Source organism: Aphelocoma coerulescens, chromosome 2, assembly GCF_041296385.1.
Source record: "Aphelocoma coerulescens isolate FSJ_1873_10779 chromosome 2, UR_Acoe_1.0, whole genome shotgun sequence".
Lineage (NCBI taxonomy): Eukaryota > Metazoa > Chordata > Aves > Passeriformes > Corvidae > Aphelocoma > Aphelocoma coerulescens.
Window position 1 is genome coordinate 55,561,975 of NC_091015.1, and position 13,899 is coordinate 55,575,873.

The 13,899-nt window shown below is 39.3% G+C and overlaps 1 protein-coding gene across 7 annotated transcripts in view; it reads left to right on the forward strand.

Annotated features, from left to right (window-relative positions):
• Window positions 1–13,899, forward strand: part of BMPER (BMP binding endothelial regulator) — a 151,124-nt gene that overhangs the window by 79,520 nt on the left and 57,705 nt on the right. For 6 of the 7 annotated variants that reach the window (XM_069007593.1, XM_069007594.1, XM_069007592.1 and 3 more), the window contains 4 exons: window positions 2,074–2,183; window positions 2,810–2,950; window positions 5,186–5,290; window positions 10,629–10,674. In XM_069007593.1, the coding sequence (XP_068863694.1) occupies window positions 2,074–2,183; window positions 2,810–2,950; window positions 5,186–5,290; window positions 10,629–10,674 (402 nt within the window). The remainder of the gene's footprint in view (window positions 1–2,073; window positions 2,184–2,809; window positions 2,951–5,185; window positions 5,291–10,628; window positions 10,675–13,899) is intronic. The other variant, XM_069007595.1, reaches the window with a different exon arrangement.

The window sequence follows — 13,899 nt, forward strand, 5'->3', positions numbered from 1 at the left end:
ACTGCTTCAAGGTGATCTTTCTATAAATGCTTTTTTCCTTCTTAGAATGTAAACAAATTCACTAATAATAATAATTATTTTCATTTTATGTGGTTTTTACTTGAAAGCATTTCATATACCTGTGAATAGATTATGTCTATTTACAGGGAACTGTTAAAAGTTTTGGAGGGGAGGTAAAGCCAAGGGATGAGTAATGCACTGCATGGCAGTTGGGAAAGAGAAAAGTTTCCAGGGATGCTGAGGCATAGTTTTTAAAGTATCATGTGGAAGACCTCCCTGCAATTGAATTCCTGATACTCTGTGTACATAGCTTAGAAGAATGCTGTGGACTCTACTGGGACTTGAATTATTAGCTTAACTAGTGGTTATGAGCCAGCAAAGACAACCATTAAGTGAATATCTTCATCACCGCATCTTTTAAAGTGGTGCCTCCTTTGACAGTGGTTTTTAACCAACTATTTGAACTGGGTTGGCCACCCGGAATTGCACTGAGTAGTTTGCAAGGCATGGCAAGAGGGTGTGGGAGAGAGCTGGACCTTTGTTCACTTGCTGACACAAGCTATGCAGTTGAAGTCCTGGCCCCACAGAGAGCAGTAGAAGCGTTGTTACAGGCAGGACTTTGGCGTGGCTTTGCCCCTAAGAGGTGCATGGATGTAGAGCAGTTCCTTTTATGGCTACAATCAACTGATTCCTTATGTCAGTCCTGCAAGAGAAATTAAATCTTTTGAGAAAGATGCACATCCAGTGAAAGGAAGGCTGGCTACACAAGCACAGGTGAATTCCAAGTATCTAGTTTGCAGGAGAGGGAGGTTTAAATTGTGTCTAACTGAGAAAGAGCAATTATTTCTTAACTTTTGTTAAACATTCAATTTGTAAAAACTGAATGCAAATCCAATGGATTTTGCTGTGTACTTATCCTTTTATTCACTTATATCTCAGAGAAAAATGGAACCTTTTTCTTTTAAGATGCTCTACATTTATAAGAATTATTGAAAAAGGAAGGAATTAGAGTGTGCCAAGACCTGATGGTTTGAAAGCTAAAATATTGGCCAATACTTAGTACTTCCAGTATGTACTTAGAGTGGGCATTCCATACCTTGGATTTCATGCCTATTAAACATTTAGATCTCAGAAAATATGAGGTAGGAGAGTGACAGTCAGTCATAAAAAAACTTATTAGTTGGCTGCCTCCAAAAGTAAAACAGGGCAATTCAAAATTAGGAAGGTAAGCATAGAATTTTTGTGAAGAGCTCATACGTATGTATTATAATGGTCACTTCTTTAAAATAACTTACTGGGAAAGAAGCTGAGGCATAAGAGAAGCTTACAGGAGTGCAAGCTGCATTGTAACTTGGGTCTGAAAGTGCTTGCAGGATTGCACGACTCAGGAAGGATTTTTGGTGCTGCCTTCCCTGTGTAGTGCCCCAAATCCTTGCCTCACTCCTAGTAAACCCAAATATTTTGCAGATTATGGAAACTAAATATCTTGTGTTGCCTTCGTTCTGTTCATAAACAATGCAAATTCCTGTATATCTTGCAGCCTTGTGTGAACACATGGTACACCAAGCTATCTTAATGAGACTGGACAACACCTATGGTTTTTTTTGGATCAGTGTTACTGAGTTGATTTAGCTTGGCTGCTGTGAATCCCTGAGGCAGATATGCTAAAAGAAGTTAAGACTGCTTTATTTGATAAGTTATTGCTTTAAGTTAAAGACTGTTTGAACTAGTTTAAGTGTACCTACCTTAAGAGTTTGCAGTGCTTACTTTTTATTCCTTTAGCTGCACTGTGCACTTTATGAAGAGAAGGAGAAGAAAGATTTTTCCTATATAAACATACCATAAATAATTTATATTCCCTCCCACAGTAGAATTTGTAGAGATGAATGTGTACTAAAAGAATAGTGAACTGTTAAAGTACATATTTTTTCACACTGAAGTGGAAACACATAGCAAATGATACATTGCATGTGAGTTTGGTCTGGTGACAATAAGCCCTACTATTTTTGTTGACAATGTGGTATATTTTCAACCACATTTTGTTTCTACTATTCTGTTTATTTATATATTCAGGACAGAGGAAAGTGTTTGACCTCCCATTTGGAAGCTGCCTCTTTCACAGCAACGTGTATGATAATGGTTCCTCATTTATGTATGACAACTGCACAGTGTGTACATGCAAGGTAAGTCCATAGTGCTTTGATATTGTGTGCTGATGGTTGTCTGGCTCAGCAGTAATTTGTAGGGCTGTGGAATTATAAGCCTAATACTGTTCTTTGGCATCTTATGTGGTCTCAAAGAATCTGATCTGAAGAGCACTTGCAGTTGTGCTAGGAAAGTTTAAAAAGTTACTGACTGCCTCAGCTGAGACATAATGCCTGACCTTGTATGATGCAAAATAAAGTTGCTCAGATTATGTGGTCCTTTTTAAGACTGCGTTAGAATGGAAGAGGAGTTTCTAAATGATGAATTACTGCATCTCTGCTGAAGGTCAGTGATTTTTATTTATTTCCCTAACATGACTGCAACCACTTGCACATTTTTACCAAGGCAAAAAAATAAAAGTGCCACCAAATCAGTGAGATTTTGCAGGACAACAGAAGTACAAGCTGGGCTTTAGCTTCACAGACTGTGAAAGATTCCCTTTATCTATAAATAGTATTTATTTTCTCTGAGCTGACCTATTCAAAGCAGTTGGGCTGTGTCTTGGGTGGACGCAATGATTGAGCAAGCAGAAGTATGTAAGGACACACGGGAACACAAACATCTTGGTGATGATTTTGTGCTTTCCTTTCTCCTTTGTACCTAGGATTCAACGGTGATATGTAAGAAGAGGTGCTTACTTCCTGGTGAATGCAATAAAAACAAAGACCACTGCTGCAAGGAGTGTGTCTCATATATCTCTCCTGAGGACATGAAAGTGTGCAAGTTTGGCAGTAAAGTCTTCCAGGTAAGGTTTCAGGTGTGGCTCAAGAGTAAGTGCTGTTGTAACAGCCAGAATGGCATGAGTTTGCTGTAAATTAGTATTGTAGCTTGTTTTTAGCAGAATCCTCACCATCCTGGTCCACAATGGAACGTTTGCCATCTGTTTTTATTTTTTTTTCCTGATTTTGTATAAATTCTGCTGATAGTCGCCATTAAAGATTAGTTCCTCCTTGAATGTTACATTTTGTCTTCCCCTCCGTATGTAGATGTTCAAGCTGCTGTTTCATGACGATGCATTTTTAGTAAGAGATACTGATACTCTCCTTTTCCAAACAAACACTGATACTCATAGAGGAGATATTCTGAATGGTATGTAGGTTTTATTGGCTGAGCCAAAGAGTCTTTTCCATAACTGAGCCAACAGGAGCTTTGTGAAGTTCATTTTGGCGGAAAGTTACTTGGTTTACTACATTTCACATCTCTGCTAAGGACAGCACCCTTGACATCTTATACTGGGACAGCCATGTAATAACTGTTACCTACTGCACTCTCACCCAATGTATTCAAGACACAAGGGATTCCCTGCAGAACACTTCTGCTGTTCCTCAGACCCCGTTTGTTTTTCCAAGTGGTGCAGCTTTTTTTCACACTGTGTCAGAAAAAGATTCTGTCACCTCATGGGCCATCTGTGAATTAAGAGACCCTTGAATCAGATCAAATGTTAAGTCCTTTGTGAATACTTGGTTTGCTCAGCCAGAATTGCTTCCCATTTATTCCATCTTTTGTGTACATAGCAGAAGTGTTTATTCTGGAAATTACATGTGAACCTACTGTATGCTGAGACTATGCTCCATCTGATTGGCACTTTCACACTGGCGCCATTGTGCTTCAGGAACAAATGCCTACTTCTTAGGCACCCAACTAAAATATTCTGGTTCTTGTGAAGATTTTATTATATTACTAGTATTATATGGAGTGTGAAAAAATAACGAGACAGTACATCCATTTCTGGCCTTGTGTGCAAAAAAGTAAATTCGGTGTTGCTCGGTTGAAGTCAATGGTCTAACACAGGTAGAATGGGCACAGCGAATCTGTTTTTACACTCCTGTGCAAACCAGCTGTAAGACAAAAATTCAGGGCAGCTGCATGCAGTCCGCTGTGATGTATTCTGGTACCTTGGCAGATGCCCGGTGAGTGGTCATTAGAGACCAAGAACATCAGAAACACCAGGCAATAGAAACATGCCCTAGAAACAAAAAGTAGGAGACAGACAGCCTTTGATGAAGCAAGCTGAGCTGAATAAGTCAGACTCCTTGGCATTTCAGATATAGTCTGTTTCTGGTCAGAACATCATGTTGAGGTGGGCACATAATTATTCACAGCTGTCTGGTTGAACTGCCTGTTCCTGTCAGGTCTATCCTCACCCTTCCTTCCTTCCCAGCAGCCCTGTAAACAGAAAACATGCACAGTTTGGCTCTAAGCAGGCTAGCATAAGACTGTAAGTGGGTGAGACAGAATGTTTTAGGAACCACACTTGGCAAATGCAACACCATGTGAAAAGGAGCCAGGGCAGTTCCACAAGCAATTCATCCCAAGTGGGGACAAGACCATGAGGCATATTATGCTCTGCACTTCATATTTTCAGAGCTATACATAGGCTGTCTTACCTGCTCTGCTTTTGAGAGATTCAGCACTGTATCTCTTCTAAATATTTTCAGATGTTTAGCAGATCAAATATCCGTGAAAGTGCTGTAGTAATCTAAATTAGAATTCATTATTTGACCATTCCTGCCCTAAGTTGAAATGATGCTACATATGGGAATAAATTCACTATATGCTGACATCTTAATCAAATATTTTCATGTGCAACAGCTTTAAGATGTCACTCAACCCAGTGAATCAGGTTTTTCTAATTATGTGAACTTAAATGAAAATTTGTGGTAGGTGTGATCACAAATCAAGTGCTTATTGGAGATAAAACAATGCAAATAATCAGGACACTGTTGAAAAATGCAAATGTGATTTGGTTAGCTTTGGAAAAATGAATTTCTTACCAAAAAGGCCAAAGGGAAGAAAACCTGGCTGAATTTGATCTCTGTCATGAATCCAACTGGCCATGGACAGACACCTCAAAATAATTTAGACTAAACAATGACACAAAGCCAACAAGAAAATTCATCCTTTCTTGTGCAATGACACATTGCTGAAATAGCTTCTTGTTGCCACCCTAGCTGATACTATATCATGTTCCCTCTTGCAGGATGGAGAGATGTGGTCCTCTGTGAACTGCACCATCTGTGCTTGTGTGAAAGGCAAGACGGAGTGTCGCAAGAAGCAATGCATTCCAGTCAGCAGCTGTCCTCATGTGAGTTTTTTAACAGAACGAAGCTTTTTTCTCTTTTCTGCTCCACCAGTATCTTTGCCAGTGTTTCTTGGAAGTGTGTTCATGACAGTGGGGCATGCTGTTTGGAAAGAAGGGATCCTCTGGCATGTTAATTTAGGTTGGCATTCCTCAAATGTGCTACTGTTATCCTGAATATGGTCTTCCTGCCTCTGTCCTTGCTCTGAAGACTCTGCTCCTCTTCTCCTTCTTTCTCTGTCCCAAGTATCTGCATTGGAACAGTTCTTTTTTGGCTTTTATTTAATAGTTTTTTAGAGTGGTGAGGTGACTATGTTAATATTTCAGTAGCATGGATATTGTTAGGGCAAGCCACAGGAGGTTGTACTTGCATTTCCCAGTGCATATGAGGCTTAATACTTGGTTGAAAATTTAAATTAGACAGATCAAAGAAAATAGTTCAACCAAGCCATGCTGCTTTCTCTAAGTTTGTGGGCTGGCTATTTTTTATTTGAAAATCTGGAGTGAACCCAAAAAGTGGTGTAATTGTAACTTAAAGGTGTCAAAAATTGAAACCTCGAGCTAAAATCATCCTTTGTTTCTTGGATTTCTGACACTGACAAATGATTTTTGTCTTATGGCTCAAATTTTCACAAGATGGAGCTCTAAATAGCACCTCATGTAGGAGCAGACATTTGAGCAAAACTGCAGAAGAGAGAGCCAAGTTGTTAGCATTACACCTTCTCAGTGTTTCCTTCTCGACCTTGGAAGCCAGTGGGGAAAATGTGAGTCACAGACACCTAGATATAAAATTTTTAAATGACAAACTCTTTGTTTGTAAAATTTTATGCATGTAAACTTTTGACAGAAATGGTGGTAGAATAGAGAGCTTGCACCTTGGCACTCCCCGTTCTGGTGTGACAGTGGGCTTCAAGATCCTCAGAAGGGGGAACATCCTTTTCCTGTCACTCTGGCACTCACTGGAGAGGGCAGTTCTCATCTTAATGGGCCTCACACAAGATGCTGCATACACATCAGGAAGTGTGAACAAATGGAGCTGTTCTTCTGGGAATGTTATATTGCTCATGGCAGTCAGGTTTGCTACCTTCATGTCAATCACAGTATAAGTAGGAAGTGAGACCTTGGGTTCTTCAGGTCTCTTCAAATTCTTTGTTGGCCAAGAACCTTGCACACACTGCACTGTATTTATATTTTCCTTGTGCTGATACATTTTAAATGTTTAGGGTACTTCTGAGATCAAGCAGCTAATATAACTTAATAGAGATCTTCAGTGAAGTACATTGCTTCAGCTGTATCCATACACAAATTTGAGCATTGAGATGACCAGCTGAACTGGATTCTAAAATGAAAATAGCGGTGGGTAAAAATTCACCACTGACAGTGCTGCAGTGTATAAGTGAGACTGACGGACAAACTCATTCAGTGCTGCTATAGAACCTGCTCCAAGGTTATTGTGAAGTCCTAAACTGCCCTTGACCTCGTAGGTGAGTCCTCAAACAAACTGATTCCTTAGGGTTGGAAAGACCAGCCTTGTTACCCTGCAGCACCATTCCCCCCAGTATATAAGTAGTCAGCCAGCTCCCCACCGTAAAATGCAAGCTGCAATCAAACCCACCCTCCTCCATGGGTACACAATTACATTTCTGCTCTTCCAAGCTAAATTGGAAGGACAAATAGGAGAAAGAATGTAAACTCTAGATTAAGAGTTATTTTCCTATTCCAAGTGGGTACCAAGTAGTTTTAAAGCAAATAATATATGCTAATTGATTTAAATCTTTTACTTTTCATCTCTGCTCCACTATCTTTGATGAGACTTTCTGTCACAAATCTATAAACATCCATTAAACACACCACATTATTTGAGATAAAGATATATTAGTGGTTCTGATACTGACAATCTGAATATCGTGCATAGAGTTATGCTGCTGTCTCTGCAAACTGTAGATGTGTGCACTCCATTCCTTCTCTCTCTTCACAATATTTTTGACAGTAAGCAGTCTCCACTGACTATTGAAGACTGCTGTGGAATAAAATGTGGTTTAGTGTCCCTTAGGTGTCAGGCAACATAAAGTTATCTCATTAAACCTGTATTATTATACAGACAACTGAGTGTGAAAGGATTGAAGATTCACAAAAAATTTAGAATATTATTCCTTGACTTAAATGCTTTACCCTGCAGTCTTAATACTCTTTGCATGATATTGTGGGTGGGTTTTTTTGGTTATGGAATCTTATTTTATTTATCATCATAACTTTTGGCCAATTATTTCTTGAAAGTATGGGTTTCAAAGCGGTAATTCTGCAGAAATTTCCAGTACTGCACAACCATTTGTATTATTCAATCTATTGGTTGCAGGCTGACTTATTTTTTAAGACTGTTTCTGCTATTTCTTTAATTTTCTTCATAGAGCTAGACACAAATTTCTGTTTCTTTTGTTCTTTCCTTTTTGGAGCATTTAGTCCCGTATCAGTAATTACAGGAAGCGTCTTTCTTAGATTTTTTTCATCTGCTTTGGAGGCAACACATTTTTCAAATTCAGTCCCTCCTGTCACATTTATATTAAGATTGGTCCTCCTTGGTGTTCTAGTGAACCTTGTGGCTTGTGGTTTCTGTTTTTTACTTTCTGACCACTGACTCCACACAGATATTCCCTCTCTCAAGTTACCTGGTGTCAGCTTGCAAGGTGCGGTAGATACCGGCCCTCATTCAGCAAAGCTGTTAAGCATGTGTTCAGTTCTGCTGAAGTTAGTAGGCCCTCCATGTGTACTTAAACTTCAACACATGCTTAAATACTTTATAGAAAGGGAACAATCTCAACATTTGGCAAGACTGAGTTTCAGAGATCCTTTAGACTTCTTCTTACTGAATTCGCTATTTACTTGCCCTAGCTCTGCTCTACTCTGTTCCTTGCCTTGTGCTATCTCCTTTCTGATTACCCATCCTTGTAAATTTTCACTTTGCCCCCTCTCCTTATGCCTTTGCATTCCTTACTAACATCTTAAGTCTGTGGTAATGATCAGTGGTTATGAACATGTCTCTTTTTGTACTGCTAGAAGAGAGCTTGGTGAATTTTACAGCACATAACCTTTTCTGAGCTCCAAGGCTGTGCAAAAGTTAGTAGAATTAAATTCATGGCAGGTGAAGACATTTGCAGAGTTCGATTCTGTGGGTATATTTTGAACCCATGAACTTCAAGTGAGCTGAAAATTTATTCAGAACACGTTCTCCCATCTCTAGCACAGACTGCATATAATGTTATACACATCTGTTATTATTACAAACAAAAAGTTGCTGTTTTTACTCTAGTGCCAAATGAGGCACAAAAAAACAACAGCTGTTGCTATTGCACAACCAAACAACCCCCTTCCCCCCAGCAATTAGTCTTGCCTTAAAAAAAATAGAAAATAAAAACCTCAGACACAAAATTGAAAACCCATAAAAAAGAAGAAAAATCCCAGAAAATAAATAGACTCAAATGTGGTCTGCTTATAAATATTCATAGAGAAAAATGGGATCACATCACTTAGCCCACTCCTAAGGGAACCCTCAATGCTAACGAACTCTTGCAGCACATGTTAGCAATAATGGGTTTCCTTATTCTACAAGACAAAAACAGGATCTTGGGCCAACATGGTGGCTCAAATAACCAGCCTCAGCAGGCTGCCTTGGAGATTCCAATTTCACTTGAATTCTTGCCACTTCCAGCTTGGCTGATGATTTCAACTCTTTTATTGAAACCCAGAGGTAAGGCTGTGCAGTGCAGTGTGTGGCATTCCGCTGCATGTCTCCATTCCTACAAATATGTGTTGCCAAGCTCCCTATTTCGGTGTGGTTTTAAGGGTTCCTTCTTTAAGGGGTTTTGCTCTAGCAGGTGCTTGGTAGGCCTCCCTGTTGTAGCCTGGTCCTCAGCTATTCTCTTTGCCCAGGGACCTGGGAGTCACGAAAACATTTAAGTGCTGTTCACTCTGCCAGTGCAACTCTGATACAGCCCTTTTCTTAAGTCCAGATGTGTCTCAAGTCTGTTCACGTGCAGTTGCATATTCAAAGACAAGATTACACTAAACTGAGCCCTGTGGATGATGTGCCCAAATGGATTCATGACCAAGGATTCATTCACGCCATCTGTGTACATCAAGCAAGAGCAGGATGGAACATGCTCCACTCCAGTTTGCTAACAGATACTTGGAGTTCATGTCTCCCCATGCACATCGCCAAAACTTGGCAGCACTGTAGGCAGAAAGCAAGGCAGACAGCAATAGGACTGCCTGTGCTCTCTTCCCCACTCTTTGCATAGACCTGTCACCAATTTGTTGTCTGTTTTCACAGGTTTTCTATACTGTTTAGTGGGAAGGATAGCACAGCTCCATTTGCTCGCTCTTGCTGTCCTCACCTACTTGGTGGGGAACAGGAGCAGTAGTCACACAGCGGGGACTTCCTCTGTGTTCAGCTGCTGTTGGAGCAAAGGGTCAGTGCTGGGGAGCAGCACTGCTCCATATACATCTTCTTTCCCTTTGTGGGAATATGGGTGAACTCCAGTATCACTGTAAGTTCTATTATAACCACCACCAGTTCTTGCTTGGAAAAACACATTGTTCAGTCTGAAATTTTCCAGGCTTATCTGCTAGCTTAAATTTACGTAATTTGAGAAAAGCAGATAAAGCATCTCTTAAGCTGATGAAGACTGAAAAGGAACATGAGTGTACATACACAGAGGCATGCCTCCTGTCAAGTCAGCCTTGTATAAGACAGAACCAGAAATACATGAACCAACCTTCCTTCCTTCCTTCCTTCCTTCCTTCCTTCCTTCCTTCCTTCCTTCCTTCCTTCCTTCCTTCCTTCCTTCCTTCCTTCCTTCCTTCCTTCCTTCCTTCCTTCCTTCCTTCCTTCCTTCCTTCTGGCCTTCCTGCCTGCCTGCCTGCCTGCCTTCCTGCCTTCCTTCCGTTTTGGGAGGAGTGTGGGGGTGGAGCAGGTTGCATCTGCACAGGGAATGCATAGGAGATGTATATATTTTGGGAAGGTGGGGGAAAAGGTAATGAAGTGATCTTGGTAACTCAGTGGCTAGTCTGCTTTAGCTATCTGTGCATGTGAGTCCAAAATTCTCTCACACTCTAAAGAGAAAAGTGGTAACAGAACTCTTTTAGTATTTCATTTCTTATAAGACCACCAGGAAGCTCGCTGAATAGTTCTGTCTGTTTTTAGCACCTGATATTTGAAGTTGTAACCAGGGCACTGGGTTCAAACACAACTTGAACTATTTTCAAAGGCTTATCCAGTCTTACAACATGACACAGTCATTGCTCCAAGAATTCTTTCATTAAATCAACCTGTCTTTCTCTCAATTAGGGTAAAATCCTGAACAGAAAAGGATGCTGTCCAATTTGCACTGAAAGTAAGTTCTTTCTTCACATTCTTTAAATTCTTTTTTATTTTTTCTGAGAAAATAAGTATATAGAATTATATTTCCTTTTCTGCCTTCTTTTTAGAGGCAGCTAAAGGGCAGGTGATTATTTTTGGCCATGAATTTTGCCTCCTATAAATCTGTAAATTTAAAATAAAATGCTGGGTTATTTGTTTTTCTTTTATTTTTCAAAATGACACTGTTTTTGTCAAATCTGAGGTGCATTTTGAAAGATACAGTTGGTCTGTGGAATTTGTAGGCAATAAAACAAGAAAATTAATAAAGTTGTAACTTTTAGGACTTGGGTACCTTTTACACCTGTAACTAACAGTACAGCTACGTGCATATATAATCACACCTTTGCAGATGATTTGTGAGAGTTAAAAATAGGTGTGCAAAAATCTGAGACACAGTCTGGGGCAGCAGTGCAAAGTAGAATAGACAACTATCCTTCTTTGTTTATGATGTTTAGTTCAACCCTTACGTTCTTATCCCTTTACTCTTCATTTCAGAAATGATCATTAAATTACAATATCATCCTCCTAGTCAGCAAAGTACTTACACAAACACTTATCTTTAAGCTTGTTCTATTTAAGTCAACAAGGAGACCTGAAGTTAACAAGATACCATTATGTGTGTCCTTCAGTACGTATTTAAGTGTTTTACCAAATAGGGACAGACTGCTAAAATGGGGTTTTATGATCTGTAAGAAGGCTTTTGAAAGAAGAGAGCGTTCCTATTCTTTTGTCTAAAATCAAATGGTTTTGCTCTTCAACTCAGTTCTGGGTTCTCTTGAATTGCACAAATCCCATATGCTAAATACCTATTTTTTCACTCTGCGGCTCAATTATTTTGGAATGTGTAACTTGGGATAAAAAAATCTAGCTTTTGATAATCTTCATTATCAAAATGAAAGTAAATACAAGTGACAACCTCAGAAACACTTGAATAATACTGAGCAGAGAAAGAAAGGAAAGAGGATTCAGCTGACTAGCAGTTGGTTTCATGTTAGCTCAGTTTCAAGGGAGAAGAAATTTTCATAGACCTTTGCTCAGTTATGACATATCATTAGTGTCATGAATTTATCAATCTCTATCTCACCTCTTTTCTTATGTTTCCATCTCATGTAACATTTCTCATGTGTTCTTCCTGTGTTCTTCTCTAACATGAGAGGGGAGTAAAATAGTGGGGCCAGCCATTCACTCAAAGCACAGGAGACTCTTCTGTAAGAGGTTTAAAAGAAGACAGTACAGTGACTCCTTCAGAAATGCTGTCAGAGAGTGATGACTTGTGATAATTGTTTCATGGGAGAAGGAGGCAAAAAAATAAAGTTCTTCAAAGTTAAAATAACTCATCTAGCAACCAGGTTACCTAAAAACTCAAAACTTCTTGATGATACAAGAAGGGAATGATCATGACTACAAACATGTGAAATTAAGGTCAGATCATTGTTGCTTGTCCTCCTGCCATGCAGGTCTGTAAAGAACCTGGCTCCATTTTCCCAGTGACCTCTTTCCAGGTACTGGCAGACTGCTATTAGTTCTCCCCAAAGGATAAACAACCTTGTTCCCTTATGGGAAGGCATTGCACTGCCTGTACTTGAGCCGAAGAGGCTCGTTGTCCTGTCTCACAGTCCCGTGCTCCACCAGTGCACGTGAAACAGAGGGGTCCTTTTCTTACAGAGTTGTCTCACCATGGACCCATTTAGTATTTGGAGTAGAGCTGATTTCAAACTTTTTTTGATTAACAGGGCATTCTTGGCTTTTACAGAAAATGTAACCAAGGAGCTTAAATACCCAGTGTCATACAGCAGTGGTGGCTGCCACTAGCTGTTTTAACATTGGTATTTTAACATTTGCCATTTGCAAAGAATTAATTCCACCTTTGCACCAGAAGTGCTGTAAATCTTGTCACGACTATCATCCATCCAATAGTAATTGGAAACTTTGCTAATTCAGCCAGTTTCTGGTAAGATGTACACACAGCCCCTTCCCTCACCCACTCTCTCATGTTGATCCTGATCCTCTCTCCACATACTATCACACCAAACCTTTCTGGTGCTACAGCAGATATTAATTTTCCAAATTAAAAACAACATAGGGAGGTACAAGAACATACTGTACACAGGAGAGCTTTGAGTACCATTTAAGTGCAGCCAATTTCTATGAAGTGGGTCAAAACCAGTCACGTTGTGAAAGGATACACTTTAAACTGAAAAAAATAAAATAATCAAAGGGTTATTTTCAAAGCAGTTTGTTGCAAAGAGAAAAAGTACCTCGTCTCCTAAAGGGCTGGAGAGTCTCTTTTGTCTACTGTTGCTGAAGTTAACTATAGTTAGTTTTGGCATGTTGCTTTTTAAGCTCCATGGCTGGCGTACAGTTATCACTAATTAAACACAGTGGTCATAGCAGTGGAAAATTCAACAGTTTAGTTTATGCTGCTGTAAAAAATGTAATGAAATGTACTCTTTTGGGCTTGATTTAGAAAAATCACCACTGACGTCAATTCATAAATTAGTAATCCTATGTTAGACCAGGGTCATTTTCATATTAAAAGTAAAAAAACCTAAACCTGAGTTCAAATAACATTGAGACTGCTCTCAACTTCAGACAAAGATCGGAACTTGCAGTGGAAATTAAATCTTTCTACTTGACAAAGGAGAATTCATAGGCCTTGCTGAAATTACCATCCACAGGACGAAAACCTCCTACTAAAACCATGTAGACATACTTTAATCATTATCAATAATCCTAGAACAATCTTACACTGGTCATTGTGAGATTTTGTTGATGAAGTTTTTTCAAAGTGGACTGCAATCATCTAGGGTTACCTGTACAGTAATCTTGCAGTAAAGGCTGCTTTTTGGGACAAAAAATTTTGTTAATCACAAATCATTCTGCAGCTTTTTTAATTGACAAAATGATCAACAGAGCTAAACCAAATTCAGGGGCATTTGGACCCACCTTAGGAGTAAAAGGTTGGTGCTTGCACTTGGTCCTGCATCCTTTTTATGTGTTTTTGTAGAATTACTGAAAAAAGCACTGACTTTCAAATAAAAGAAAAAAAAGGAAAAGAAACAAAGTGAGGTTATGCATTGTAGGTATCTGTGAGAGCAGAAAGTGGGACTGAAGGACCACATAGATCCGTGTTTTTTCTGTTATTTCTTTTCCATGAAGAAATACATCAACAAAAAGACTGCAATTGTTTATTCATACT